This window comes from Phoenix dactylifera, chromosome 1 (genome assembly GCF_009389715.1).
Source record: "Phoenix dactylifera cultivar Barhee BC4 chromosome 1, palm_55x_up_171113_PBpolish2nd_filt_p, whole genome shotgun sequence".
Lineage (NCBI taxonomy): Eukaryota > Viridiplantae > Streptophyta > Magnoliopsida > Arecales > Arecaceae > Phoenix > Phoenix dactylifera.
In genome coordinates, this window is record NC_052392.1 from 6,867,328 (window position 1) to 6,881,536 (window position 14,209).

The 14,209-nt window shown below is 38.4% G+C and overlaps 1 protein-coding gene across 1 annotated transcript in view; it reads left to right on the forward strand.

Annotated features, from left to right (window-relative positions):
* The window catches only part of LOC103713981 (protein HASTY 1), a 33,130-nt gene that overhangs the window by 5,455 nt on the left and 13,466 nt on the right, over positions 1-14,209 (forward strand). Inside the window, exons 3-15 of the mRNA XM_008801057.4 lie at positions 753-896; positions 986-1,066; positions 1,162-1,231; positions 1,398-1,468; positions 1,576-1,739; positions 1,829-1,900; positions 2,006-2,243; positions 4,401-4,463; positions 4,563-4,850; positions 5,907-6,020; positions 6,154-6,280; positions 6,373-6,542; positions 6,624-6,725. Of these exons, the coding sequence (XP_008799279.2) occupies positions 753-896; positions 986-1,066; positions 1,162-1,231; positions 1,398-1,468; positions 1,576-1,739; positions 1,829-1,900; positions 2,006-2,243; positions 4,401-4,463; positions 4,563-4,850; positions 5,907-6,020; positions 6,154-6,280; positions 6,373-6,542; positions 6,624-6,725 (1,704 nt within the window). The remainder of the gene's footprint in view (positions 1-752; positions 897-985; positions 1,067-1,161; positions 1,232-1,397; positions 1,469-1,575; positions 1,740-1,828; positions 1,901-2,005; positions 2,244-4,400; positions 4,464-4,562; positions 4,851-5,906; positions 6,021-6,153; positions 6,281-6,372; positions 6,543-6,623; positions 6,726-14,209) is intronic.

Below are 14,209 nucleotides of genomic sequence, written 5' to 3' on the forward strand. Positions count from 1 at the left end.
TGCTCCATAGAGAAATAGAGGGCAATTTTCAGTGAGGCATATGTTTTTATATATTAAGGTGTGATGCAATAGTGTCTTAGACTATGATTGGCTTTTCGATGGTCATGGATTGGGACTTGTGCCAGAGTTTGATTTTACTATAGAAGATGTTTCTCACTTGAAGGTTATGAATTGTGACAAAACTATATATCGCTTTTCTAATTGCTTCTTGCATTTTCTGAGAGTTTTCTATATCATACTAATAGTGTTAGGCATGTGCTTTACACATGTGTGTGTGTGTGAGAGAGAGAGAGTTATAGGGTTGGTTGTATTATCAACTGATGAAGAGGAAGTTGGATGGGGGTGTGGAGTTGGTTGCTTGGATGACACTAAACACAATATGGGAGTTGACAACATAAAGTAGCGTAATATGGAATTATTATTATTTCTGTTTTTCTTATTGAAAATGGATGGGTACATGAAGGTAAAAGATGTATCACTCAGCTGTACCTGAACTATAAATCTGGCTTAGAGCATCTCGGTGTGCAACTGCAGTCTTGCTATTGCAATATCACATTCTGATCTTGGGCACATCCAGTTAAACTTCTCATTGACTTTCCATTTATTGGCCAAAGCATGACTCCCTGTGGAGACTTCTCATGCAACTTCTTCAAAATTTTTACTTTATTTATCCTTTTATTTTATGTCTTTATCATTAAAACCTTTTCTTACTATGTTGGATATCCTGATCATCATCATTATGTATGTTGCAGCACTTGGTTCGATTTAGGTGGGATGAATTTAGTATTGCAGAACGGAGTGAATTTGCAAATTTAACCCTTAATCTAATATTAGAGATGGTCAGTCCTCGTGAAGAATGGGCATTAAAGAGTCAGACCGCTGCTTTGGCTGCTGAGGTATTATTATTTCCTTGGTTATGTTTATGTTGTTGAAGATCATTTGTCTGTAGTCATCTTTATTGTTTTAATCTTTTTTGTTGAGGCAGGTTGTAAGGAGAGAAGGGGTCACTCTTTGGCATGAGCTGCTACCATCTTTAGTTTCTCTATCCAATAAAGGTCCTATAGAGGTATCCTGTGCTATTTCCTACAACTGGCTGTTAATTTTGCTGATTATGACTTCAATCATCTCAGTGATACAGTAAATGAAATCTTTCCTTATCAGGCTGAGTTGGTTGCAATGATGCTGAGATGGCTTCCTGAAGATATAACAGTTCATAATGAAGACCTGGAAGGTTTGAGTCTCTCTGTGTGTGTGTGTGTGTGTGTGTGTGTGTGTGTCTACTTACCAAATAGTTTTGCCATGATTAATCTGTCTTTGAGAAATATCTCAACATAAAAAAGGAAAAGTAATACATGTGTTGATTGCTTGATATGATTTAATTTGAGTGCATGTAACAGGTGATCGCCGTAGGGTACTGTTACGTGGACTTACAGAATCATTGACAGAGATTTTGCCACTTTTATACAAAGTAAGTTTGCTGCCCCCAAAAAGATGGGATAAGGTTGGTTGTTTGGTTTTGTTTCTGCTTCTGCATATATATATTTCAGTGAGGAAGCAAATAATATCTTACTGCAGTTACTTGAAAAACACTTTGGAGCTGCTTTGAATGAATATGCTAAACAACAGTTAGATATAGCAAAACAGCATGCGGCCACAGTAACAGCTGCTTTGAATGCTGTGAATGCATATGTTGAATGGGCTCCTGTTCCTGATCTTGCCAAATATGGTCTGATTCATGGGTATGTTTTATAATACTCTGACTGCATTTTCTTATCCTTTAGGATAATGTGTGCTAGAATTTGGGTGTGCTAACCATTTCTTTTAACAGATGTGGGTCTTTACTTCCTTACAATGAGTTTCGCCTCCATGCTTGTGAATTTTTCAAACTTGTTTGTCAGAGGTATGTCTGGTCCATCCTTTTCTAATATGCATGTCAAAGTTCAATCTAATTCATTTCTTTAGTTGACAATATTTTGTTTGCTCCATTTTTAATATATATATACAGGAAAAGACCTACTGATGCTACTGCATCTGAGTTTGATTCTGCAATGAATACCATCTTCCAGATGCTGATGAATGTATCCAGAGATTTTTTAAACAGATCTAGGTCCAATTTTCATGCTATTGATGAAAGTGAATTTGAGTTTGTAGAATGTATATGTGAGAGTATGGTTGCTTTGGGTTCTTCTAACATGCAATGCATCATTGCTGATGGAACCATGACTTCTCAATTTCTTCAACAGGTGATGACCTAGTTATTCATATGCTTTGTTTGAAGGTTTATGGATTATTCCAGTTTTCGTATTCATTTATTTTTCCAACACCTCAACATTTATGGTGTTTTAGCATTACCTGTTTTCCATTTGTTATTTACTTTGCCCTGGTGAGATGCTTGAATCATTTCAATTCCTTTCCATTTAAGAGAGGTCTGAGGTCCAAAGCTGGCAAAAAACGGTGAAAGGAAAATTGAAGGGGACTTTTGTATATGATCATAGAGAGGAGGGAGAGAGTTGTTTCAATGAGATGGGAGAGCATATTCAGACAGCAAGGGAAGAAAAGTTTGGTTGGATTGAGCATTCACTATCCAGCCCCACAAGGGATGCTGAAGAAATATCACTGAGGAGCTGGGAATGGAGGATCGGTTGTTAGATGATAATACTGGTGATTCTAATGCCGATCCAAAGAATGACACTTGATTCAAGGCTGCTACAGTTGTTTGTCTTCCTAGACATTCCATTTTTTTTGCATTTGCCACAAGAAAATGTTAAATATTTGGACAAATAGATGGTGGGCTAAGAGAATAGGGCAGCATCGTTTTTGGGAAAGACTTGCCTAAGTAAGAACTGTGGTCAAGTGTAAATTGTGCTCCTTTGTGGTAATTGATGGAATTCAACAGGCTTCTTCTGTTAGAAAATTTGGAACCTATCAGTTATGCCTTGTATTTAAATTTTATTATTTCATAAACAGCATATTATTTAATTGCGACAGGCTTTCAGCTGGTGAAAAATTGATGATTTTGATATTTGCTGAGCATGCATAATGATTTAGACTAGTATTCCTTTTACAGTGCTTGGTTTTGCATATGGAATTCATTTTAAAAGTGGAGGTAGCCTGCTGTACTGATGCTTGTTACTCTTTTGCCTTTGTTTTTTCTCTCATGTTTCGCTCAATTTATAATTTGAAAGTGCCCATATGGCTGCATTAGTTTATCTTCTGTTTTTTAAATTTCTTCCAAGAGAAACCTAGATGTTAATACGTGTTAATGTTGATCCCTCTCATTGACCCTTAGGCTGAGACATCACTGGTAGAAATCAGAAGGTAGGTTACTGAAACTTACATCAGGTCAACTTGATGTTATATAAGCTGGATTAAGAAGGTCATGGTGGGTGGCTTTTGTTTGAAGTATTAGTGAGACTACTGTTTGGCACAGCATTTGTTGAACTCCTCTGTGTGGACTTGCATTTTGTAGGTTATGTATCTGCATATAAGGTCTGGCTTCAAACAATGTTCTTCTATAAGCTGTCTACCAACTATAGAGAGCTGTGCATTTCTTAACAAAAAATACTTACAGGATCTAGATTCTTTTTAATGTGTAACTGTTTACTGCTTTGTAGTTTTGTGCTGGTGGGTCCATCTCGGAGTATTGTGTGGAACTTGGAGTTGTATCATGAGAAAATGAGATTGTTTAGCTGCATTGTTTTATTGAACAAAGATGTATTCAATGATCATTAGTGAGGGGGTCTTATGCTGTTGGACTTGGTTTAACATTGGCAATGATTGTTGTCATCCATTATTTAGAGTTTTTGAATGCTTTAAGTGGGGCTTGGAAACTTGGTTTTTAATGAAAAACCACCAATGATTATTTTAACTGAGTTGTTTATCTCCTATGAAGTCTATATCTTGAGCCTTGATTCAGGAAATGCTGCTCTTGATTAGATCTCTCTTTCTTTCCTACTTTTGTTGCTTTGCCGTCTTTTATCAACTTTAGCACTGCCAGTATTTGAATTTAGTGTAACCTTTGTAGCATAACATTGCCCTGTCAATGGGAAGGCAGATATCTTCATGAAGATTGTTTCAGATGAATTTGTACTCACTTGAAAATATGCCTACTAAGTGTAGCAAAAGAAATATGCTGACTAAGTTCTGGCAGTATGGCTACCATCAACTGACCTTCCAGCCCATTCTGATTGACCACTGCAGGAACCTAGTTTTCAGTGTTCTGGCTGTGCTGTGTGCCAATTACCTGTTTATTAGTGGTCTTAGTTTTAAAAATATGCATCTGTACCCAAATTTTAACTTCGTTCGTGTATCCATAATGATCTTTTGTTATATCACTTTTGTATTGTTTTTGTATTAGTTCTGAATTAATTATATGTTTTAATGTTTATCTCTCTTTCCAGATGCTGGAGTATTACCAACATTTTAAAATTGCACTTCACTTTCAATCTTTGCTCTTTTGGCTGGTATGTATCAGTTCTTGAAATGTGTTTGTCCAGACTCCAGACCATTACTTGCAGTTTATCATATGCTGGAGAACGGCAATTTGATTCCATTGCTAACAGGTGGTGATGAGAGAATCGCTATCCAAGAGAAAAGCTGCTACACATATTGCTGGGGACAACTCAGCTGGCAGTAATTTGGGCTTTGGTTCCGGACTAGCAGAAAAGGAGAAAAAAGGGGTGTCAGCATTCATTAATGATGATATCTGCAGTGCTATTTTGGATGTTTCCTTCCAGCGAATGCTCAAGAAAAATATTGTAGTTGGAAACTCACCAACTGCTGAGGCATTAGAACTGTGGAGCAACGAGTTTGATGGAAAAAGTGACTTTAGTCAGTATCGTTCTAGATTGGTATGTTGTTTCTCTTTCTGGTCACGTATTCCTTTTTTTCTCTGGCGTGACCATGTTAGTTAGATAATGCTATTTCATTTACTAGAACTAAGTTAAATACATAGGAATTTTTTAGTTTTATAATTTGAAAATAAGAAGTTGTATCTCGGCCCTTCTTTAACATGCTGGAGAACTGCCAGCTTTCCCTATATTCATATGCAAATATACTTTATATTTTGATACATTTATCTTTGTAGAAACCCAGGACCTCACCGATAAAGGCCATCTAAAAAGTTATTAATTGGGGTCCTTGGTCAAGACCTCCCCAATGCATATGGGACTTAACACATCTGCATAGATCCTCAGACGGCCCCCCTATCCTTGTGAGGGAAGGGTCCAATCAGAAACGAAAACCTTCCCCCTATCCTTGTGAGGGAAGGGTCCAATCAGAAACAACCACCTTCTGACTGGCTCTTGGTCCATCCCAGAAGGGCCCATGTTGCAGTGTCCCTTAGTCCACATGAGCCACAAGTTGGATCAATTTTGATATTATTTATAATTACCCATGGCCATATTGAAAAAGGCTAGCTAAAAAGTTATTAATTGGAATTCATGGCCATGCTTACGTACCCAAAATAGACCAAATGTGGGGACCAAACACATGCCCTCGAGGGCCATTTTTGAATATTGGAGCTGCTTATGACATATGCATGACTTTATGTGGTCCACTGTCACCATGGAAAAGAGGATCTTTTATTGAAAACTGAAGAACGACTGTTTCACCTTTTAGATATTGACCTGATTTAGATGCTTCTTGAGAATTGAAGTTTACAAATTGTAGATATAGATTTATGATTTGCTATATTACCTAAACTCCAGCATGTTTTACTTAAGACTATCAAGACTCTATGTTATAGTTGCTAAAATAGTCCAAATATGCGAGTGCCTGCTTGTTCAGCACGACTTTCTTCGATATTTATGCAAATAGATTGCTGGTGACTGTGTTTGACACTTTGACTAGTGTAATATATATCGATGATTTTCCCAAAACTAAGGCTTCTTACTTTTTTCGTGCAGTTGGAGCTGATAAGACTTATTGCTTTTCGAAAGCCACTTGTTGCCGCAGGAAGGGTTTCACATAGAATTGACTCAGTTATTAGAAATTTTGTACATGCATCAATGTCAGCTCAGGTTTGATGTGTAATTTGTTTTACTGAGTTTCTAGGCTCGTACCACTGTTATCATCATGTATAACGTGAATACCTTCCTAAGTCTAATGATAAATAGACATGCTCACATTTTTGATGCAATACTTAAATTCCAGGAGTTAGTTGTAGTGGAAAGCATGCAATTGGGCCTTGAAACGGTTGTAGGTGCAATTTTTGATGGCTCAGCTGAATTTGTAAGCAGTGCTCCTGAAACCAAGTTTCAATTACACAGTACTCTTGAAGGTCATCCATAATAAGTTACAGTTTAATGTTGTAGCTTGTGAATGCTTTAATCCTGAAGCATGCTGAATTCTAAATATGCTTTGTGAACTCAGGTCTTCTTCAGCAGCTCCTTTCTTTGAAATGGACTGAACCAACACTTGCAGTGACACTTGGGCGGTACTTGGATGCATTTGGTCCCTATCTGAAATACTATCCAGATTCAGTTGCTGGTGTTGTCAACAAACTTTTTGAACTTTTGACATCACTCCCACTTGCAATCAAGGTTGTGTTTGATATATTCTGATTAAATAACATTTGGCATCGAAGTATCGTCTGATTACCCTCTGTACTTGGACTGCAACAGGACCCTTCCTCAAACAATGCTCGACATGCTAGGTTGCAAATTTGTACATCTTTCATCCGGATTGCCAGAGCTGCCGATAAAAGCCTTCTTCCTCATATGAAGGTTATATCTGATTTTTTTTCAGTTGCAATTTGTTTGAAATTGCATTAAATCAGTAGTTTACAATTTTTCACATTAGTGATTTTTTTAATATATATGCCTTTCACCATACAGGCACGAATATATATTTATGTATATGACTTTATGCATGCATTCACCAAGGTTTAAAAATATAATGTATCATGCATCTATTGGCCTCTAATCATCAGAGTTTGTGTCAGGCCAGGCCATGGCGATGCTTGCAACTCACCATCACAAAAGGATGGCCTGCAGCATGATTTGCAACCAGTATGTCATGATTGGCTACTTTTTGACAAATTTTAACTCTTTCATGTTAGTGTTTTGGCATATTTTGAACAAATATTATAGTTTTAAGCAAGGTTCGCCGTATTGGTTGGTACTGTACCATACCATACCGGTACCAAATTGTTATGTAGTCTTGTACCGTACCGACATTTGGTATACCTTGCTATCTTATACCGTACCGCATATCGGCACTATAATAGGATGGTACCGATATGGAGTCTAGTACCGAGATGGAAAATCTTGGTTTTAAGTAATCTGTAGAAATGTTATTATAAAATATATTAGATATTTATGATACTTGTTTTATTACATGGGAAGTGTCTAGTTTCAAGTAGTTTTTATTGCAAACGAGTACTGAACAAGTATGTTGACAAATTTAAAACCAAGGTCAACCGAATCGGTACGGAGACCCATGCCGATCGGCTACCAGTTTGGTACGGGGTGAAGCGGGCAGTTCACCCTAATTAAATAGACCATGATTCAAGCCTTTTAAAGAGGTGGGGGGCCCGAACCAGTTTCGCTTCGGGGCTGTTCGGAGCAGTTTAGGGGAGATTTTGAAATTTAGGGCGGAACCGACCCGGTTCTTGCCGGTTCGGTTCGGTACGGGGTGAATCGGGCGGTTCGGCCTGGTTCTGCATAACTTGTTTAAAACACAAATAGGATCGTCATGATCATAACTAAATAATTTTGGTGTGATTACATGCCAGCAACATGTTGGTGTTGCAAACATATTTTGAGCAAGTTACACTGTCTCGGTAATCATGAGAATCTCTAAACTTGTTAAAGGAAGTTTTACTTCAATATATTTCTTAATTAATATTTGCATCGCCTTCCTTATTAGATGAACCTTTGCATAGCCTGCCTTATGACCCAAACCATATTTTGACTAACTCATGGCCAATATACTATTACAACTATTTTGAAGGCTTAGGGTTGGTCTTAAAGTACTTTGTCCAATCCAAGGTGACCATCAGATCGGGGTGTGAAATCCAAACCTGACCTATTCGTAATCAGGATGATCTTAGATCGCCCAAAAACACAAAACGATCCAATTGTTGGAAATCCTCACCCCAAACCCGCTTATTTTGAGTAGGTTTAGATAAGTTAGCAGGTGCAGGTGAAAAATTGAAACCGTAAACTTAAAGTATCGTGGTTGATGACCCTTTAAATACCTGAAAGTTTTGGAATTGCCATTAGGGTTGTAAGGGTGATTAGACATACTCTAAGTGCATCAAGGACAAAAGGAATACACATTCATGACCAAAGATATCAAAGATCCTTAAAGGAGAACTCCTTACAAATCGATAAGTGATCAAAGATCCTTAATGGAGAACTCCTTCCACTGGTTAAGTGATGGTATTGAATATTTACATCTATTAGGTTAATCACCCTGTACTATATATACTGAATTATAAAAATCAGTATATATACTGGAATATTTTTGAAATATTCCAAAAATATTCTAACACCTAATTTTTTTAAAATGCCCCCTCTATTGGACTAGCAAACCGTGTTGTATCTAAAAAGAATCAATTACTCCTAGGAATGTCTAAAATTCATCTGCAGTAAGGTCAAGCATGTTAGATGAGGTTAAGGTTTGGTGGATCCATGGTATCTTTGGAGTGAGGACAATAATGCAAAACAGAATTTTGGATCAATTTTGGTACTCATATCAGTTCAGCATGGACCACAGATAGCTTTGCATGCATCAAATGCAAAATGTGGATGTCAAAATCCATCATGCATTGCTACCTGCAATAGTGAAAACCAAGGACTGCCGAACCAGGCCGAACCGTCCGGTTCGGGCAGTGCCAAGCTGACGTGATGCGTAATCAGGTCGGTTCGGCTAATCTTTTTGGTTCCGAGCCCGTACTGACTGAAACCCCTACAGAATCGGCTGGAACTGGTTTTTTACCGACCGAAACCAGTCGGTAAGCGTCCGAACGAGATGGAACCGGTTGGTTTGGTGTAGACTCGGTGCGAACCGGTTCACATCGAGTCAACCCAGTTCCAAATTGGGTTGTTACTGTGCCTCACACTATTGCCACCTGATGCTTTTAAAGCATCAAGTGGCTATTGGGAAGGCCCGAGAAGGGCTTCCCAACAGCATTTGAACACGGCTCCGCTGCTTTTTCTTTCCAAATACTCCAAAAATAACACCAATTCATGCTATCGGAAGAAAGATCCGAGGCTAAATATTTCTCTCTCCTACCTCATTTTCTTCTTTTTCGGGGGGGCTTGAAAAAATAGCTTAAAAATTGCAAAATAAGAGGAGGTTATGTCAAAATTTTCGATCTAGGCTTTATTATTTTATATGTTGTAGATCTATGGACGATTGACATGCTGACATAAAAAATTTAATTTTCAGATTATATATAATTTTTAAAAATTAAAAATATATTTTTTAAAAATAATTAAAAATTAAAAAATATAAAATCAGAAATATATTTAAGGGCATGCAGGCTACTCTTTATAAAAATTTGGTGTGCATTCATTCAAGTTTTGATGCGATCATATGCAGAGTGGCCTAAGCCTAAATTTGAAAAAAATTGAGAAATATGTAGCCTTTGATGCATGCCCGAGGATATAGAAAATATATGTAGCATCCATTGTTGGCTTCTATATGGATCTGCACGATTCGGTAGAGCTCGCGAGGATATGATTGCATATAGGAGATGAGCTCCTCGAGATTATCCAGGACATATTGCAGTTGCAGATGACCTCACACGTGGAGTAGGATCCATAGACGTATAAGGTTCTGAGTCGTATATTGGATCCTATTGTCCGTAACCACAGGTAGCCTATGACCCATACGGATACGATATGGATATGGTGCATCTGAGGATCTTTCGGTGGCTACTAATCGATGCAAATCAGAGCATCTTATGGGTAGAATTTTGCTGCCGACATATTCGGATGAGCCCCTCCACAGCTGTATTATCAGCTAGAGGACACCTCTCAGAGGCAAAACTTGAGCGAGAGATCTAAGAGTGCTTATAACCTAACGCACGTTACTTATAAGATGAGCGTACAAGATTACAACTCCACTTGGTTAGAAGAGTGGATTGTGCGCCTCCTAACCATGCTGATGAACTGAATATCTACGAGAGGCATCGCCACTCGACCCGATTTTAGATATCGCTATGTATCATGAATTTTAAATATATATAATTAATTATATTATTTTTTAATTTTTACGTCACTACTTGATTTGAAGATGTTTTATGTTCATTTTATGATTTATATCATTTTAAAGCAATAAAATGCATCTAGGTTAAACCAGAAACATAGAACCATCAAAAAACATCAAAAAAACATAAAAATATCAAATTAGACTTAAATTGATAGAAAAAGTTCAAAAAGAGTGATTACCAATTAAATATTCTTGAAAACTTCAAAAATAAAAAAATAGGTGTGCCGGTCCGTGAACCGGCATGGCCTACTCATATCGGTTCAGTACAGTACCGAAGTTCGGTACCATACTGAATCGGGCGCTGACCGGTATGGGTCCGGTACTAGTTCGGCGGACCTTGGTGGAAACTCTCTCTACTACATAGCAGAATTGGAAGACATTGCCTTAGTGTCATATGTTCATTGAATATCTTTCTAAAATATCAAAGCTTTAAAAAAAATGGTTTCATCCATTTTATCAGTATAATTGAAAACACAACTTATAAGTAGCAACCAAAAAGTAGCTGCATGTCTTAGTAGGGTATTTTGTGATTCAAGACTTGTAACAACATGAGATATCATCCAAAAAGGCAGGCTAGAAGGTTATATGTTAGGATCATTGACTAGCATATAATCGATGGGGGACTAGACCCCCCCCCCCCCCCCCCCCCAATTTAAGCCTCACCATCTTGGCCAGGAATAGGTGAAATTACGAACACAATCACAAACGCCACGATCAGCTCATAGTCAATCCCAAAAATTCCCATGTTGCAGCATCTCCTAATCCGCATGGCTATGGGCTGGGTCTGCTTTAATACTATCTGTAACATTCCAGAACCTCATTCAAAATTGCTAGCTAGAAAGTTATATTTTGGGATACTTGGCCTTGTTTAAGCACCCAAAATCTTCTCAGTACAAAAAATGTGGGACTAAACACAACCTACATGGGTCCTTACTAGCCTTGTGCAAGATTAACCATAGAGGGAGCAATCCACTTATAAGGAGCTTTGCTAAAAATGATTTCCAGTTAAAACAACCGAGGGCTTATTGTTTCCTGGTTTTCAAATTCTTGAAAACTCCTAGACTTTAAGAGAGTAGGCATGAAAACAAAAAAGGCTAGGTAGTTAATAGTTGTGTGCTAGGCATAAGGGGAAAATGGACAATTGTAGATGGATTATGCTATGGATTTTGAGAATATGATCACAATGTCTCTCAAATCTGATAGGATTTTCTGGGAGGCCGGTGTGTGTGTGTGTTGGGGGGGTGTTGTTGCTGGGAGCATATGTGGGGCCAAGGAAGAAGGGGTCTCTATAGAGAATTCAACAGCGGGGTGGTAGTGCCCCCTGCCCAAAAACCAAAGCCCAATAAAGCTCTGCCCCTGCTTATTAAAAAAGAGGTCCCAATGCACGAGGCTCCTACCAATTTGGGATCCATAAAGGGTTAGATGGATGCCGCCATAACTTTGCATGCGAAGAGGCTTTTTCTATGTTTCGAGCCCGTGACACCCAATTCTCAATGGAGGAACCTTACTATTGTGCCAAAGCTTGCCCTCGCCTACTTAGCCCATTCCCAAAAACTCTCAAATAGATCCCTTAATAACAAGAATATAAATAGGTCTACGTCTTATTCTCTATCTAGCTATCTATCTGTTTTATTCTTAATTACTATCCATTAATTTCCTCTCTTGATTTAAAGTTTCCTTAAAAGTTCTTCCTACACCCACTTCTATTATACCCATGAACGTGGATAAACCACTTCCCAACCGTCTCTCTTTAATGGACTTGCCTTTTGATTGTTTTTCTTTACCTTAATGATCCAAGTTCTGGTGTTTGCTGGAGATGTGACCTACCGGCTGGCAAAAAACTTATCATGTCATCTCTTATTATGCCAATGCACATGCCCAGCTGTATAGACTAAAAAATAATTTAAAAAGACAAATTTTTAAAGAGCCTTTTGTAATTAAAAAAATCTGAAAAAGGATTTGCTGGGTGTCATCTGGCCTGATGCCGTTGCTGGTACTAGCCCAGCATGTCACATGCTGTCCATCATGAGTTCACTCAAGCTAGCACTTAAAACCTTGCTTTAACATTCAAGTATTATAGGATCCTGATTTAGTATGCCATCATACACCTTGACTTCTATATTGATATAAAATGCTGCTACCCTTTTCTTGATAGAAATAAGAAGGGTAAAGTCTAGACCAAAGGGGGTGTATTTAAACAATTCTAAATAGGGAAACAATTGATGGGATTGCATTCTAACATAAAATATTCTTCTCATTTTATTTTGTTTTATTTTTCTTAACTTTTTGTTATTTCTTGCCATGCTTTTTTAGCTTGTTTTGCATTGTATTTTATTTTGATTTCATTTTCTGTTGTGTTTCATGTCTCTTTTTTAGCTTGCTTTATATAATCTCCTAGTTTCTATTTTTAGTTTTCTTTTATATTCAGTTTTGTCTATTTTATAAAAAGGCATTTTGGTGCATGAAGCTCTCACCACTGTGGGGTTGGATATATGTAGCCTTACCCCCGCATGCAGAGAGGCTATTTGAATGTTTCAAACACGTAACACCCCGGTCAAAATGGAGCAACCTTACTGTTGCACTAAGGCCTTGTTGCCCAAGGTGACAAGCCAAGAGGGGGGGGTGAATTGGTTTCTTCTAAATTTTGGTGCTTTAAACGTTTTCTTAATTAAGTGCGGTGGATGCTTCCTTAAACTATTTGAATGATTTAAACTAGTGCAAAGATAGAAGATGATGCAAGAATAAACGTAAGCACAAGCACAACACAAACACAACAATATATAGTGGTTCGGTGCTCTCCTTAGCACCTACGTCCACTCCCCAAGCGTCCCCTTGGGAATTCACTATAATCCCGCGGATTACAGTTGGATTGTTTTCCGGGCTCACAATCCAAAAACCTTTGTTGGTTTTACGGGCTCACCAACGAACCTATACACTTGGTTTTCCGGGTTCACCAAAAATCTTTGTTGGTTTTGCGGGATCACCAACGAACCTATACACTTGGTTTTCCGGGTTCACCAAAAACCTTTGTTGGTTTTGCGGGCTCACCAACGAACCTTTACAAAGTGTTTAACAAATAAAAAGAAAAGATTCAAACTCCTAAATGAGCATATAAAACAATATGAACTACAAAGAAGAGTTAGAAAGTATTTATCGCTTTGAAGTAGCTTTGCTCTTCTTTGTCAAGGATGCTTCACTCTTCAAGGGAGGATGGAGCTCTTGATGACTCTTTGAATCTGCTCAACCCCTTTCTTTTGACTCTTGAATGAAGCACTTGGATGAAGCTTGCCTTGCTAGGGTTCTCTTTTGAATGCACTTGATGTATTTTCCCAAAAGCTTGCTTCCTCTGATGAATACTCCCTCTTAAATACTTCTCCAACCTCCAAATAGTCCTTTCTGACCGTTGGATTGAAGAAACTAGCCGTTTATAGCCGTTGGGAGTCCAAAAAGCATTTCTGCACAACTAGCCGTTATGTTCAGCCCGTGTTTGGGTCGGCTCAACCTGTCCTTGGGTCGACCCAACCTTCACTTGGGTCGACTCAAACATTCCTTGGGTCGACCCTCTCAGAAACCACAGAAACCTCAATTTCAGCCTTCCTTCCCATGGGTCGACCCAACCATTCTTTGGGTCGACTCAAAGTTCACTTGGGTCGACTCAACTTCTTCTTGGGTCGACCCTCTCAGTAATTCCAGAGAACCATTTTCTGTCTGTCTTTCTGTCTTGCCTTTGGGTCGACCCTCTCAGGGTTTGGGTCGACTCAAGATTGGGTCGACTCAACCACTGTGTGGGTCGACCCTCTCAGTAAATCCAGAGAGCATTCTTCTGTTGTGTTTTGAGGTTCTTTGGAGGTTGGGTCGACTCATGCTTACCTTGGGTCGACCCAACTCACTGTTCATTTGTGCCATTTTTGCAGGAGTGTGCCAGATGACTTCTTGATGTGCCGGGGTCGACCCAATCAACCTATGGGTCGACTCAAACCACACTTTG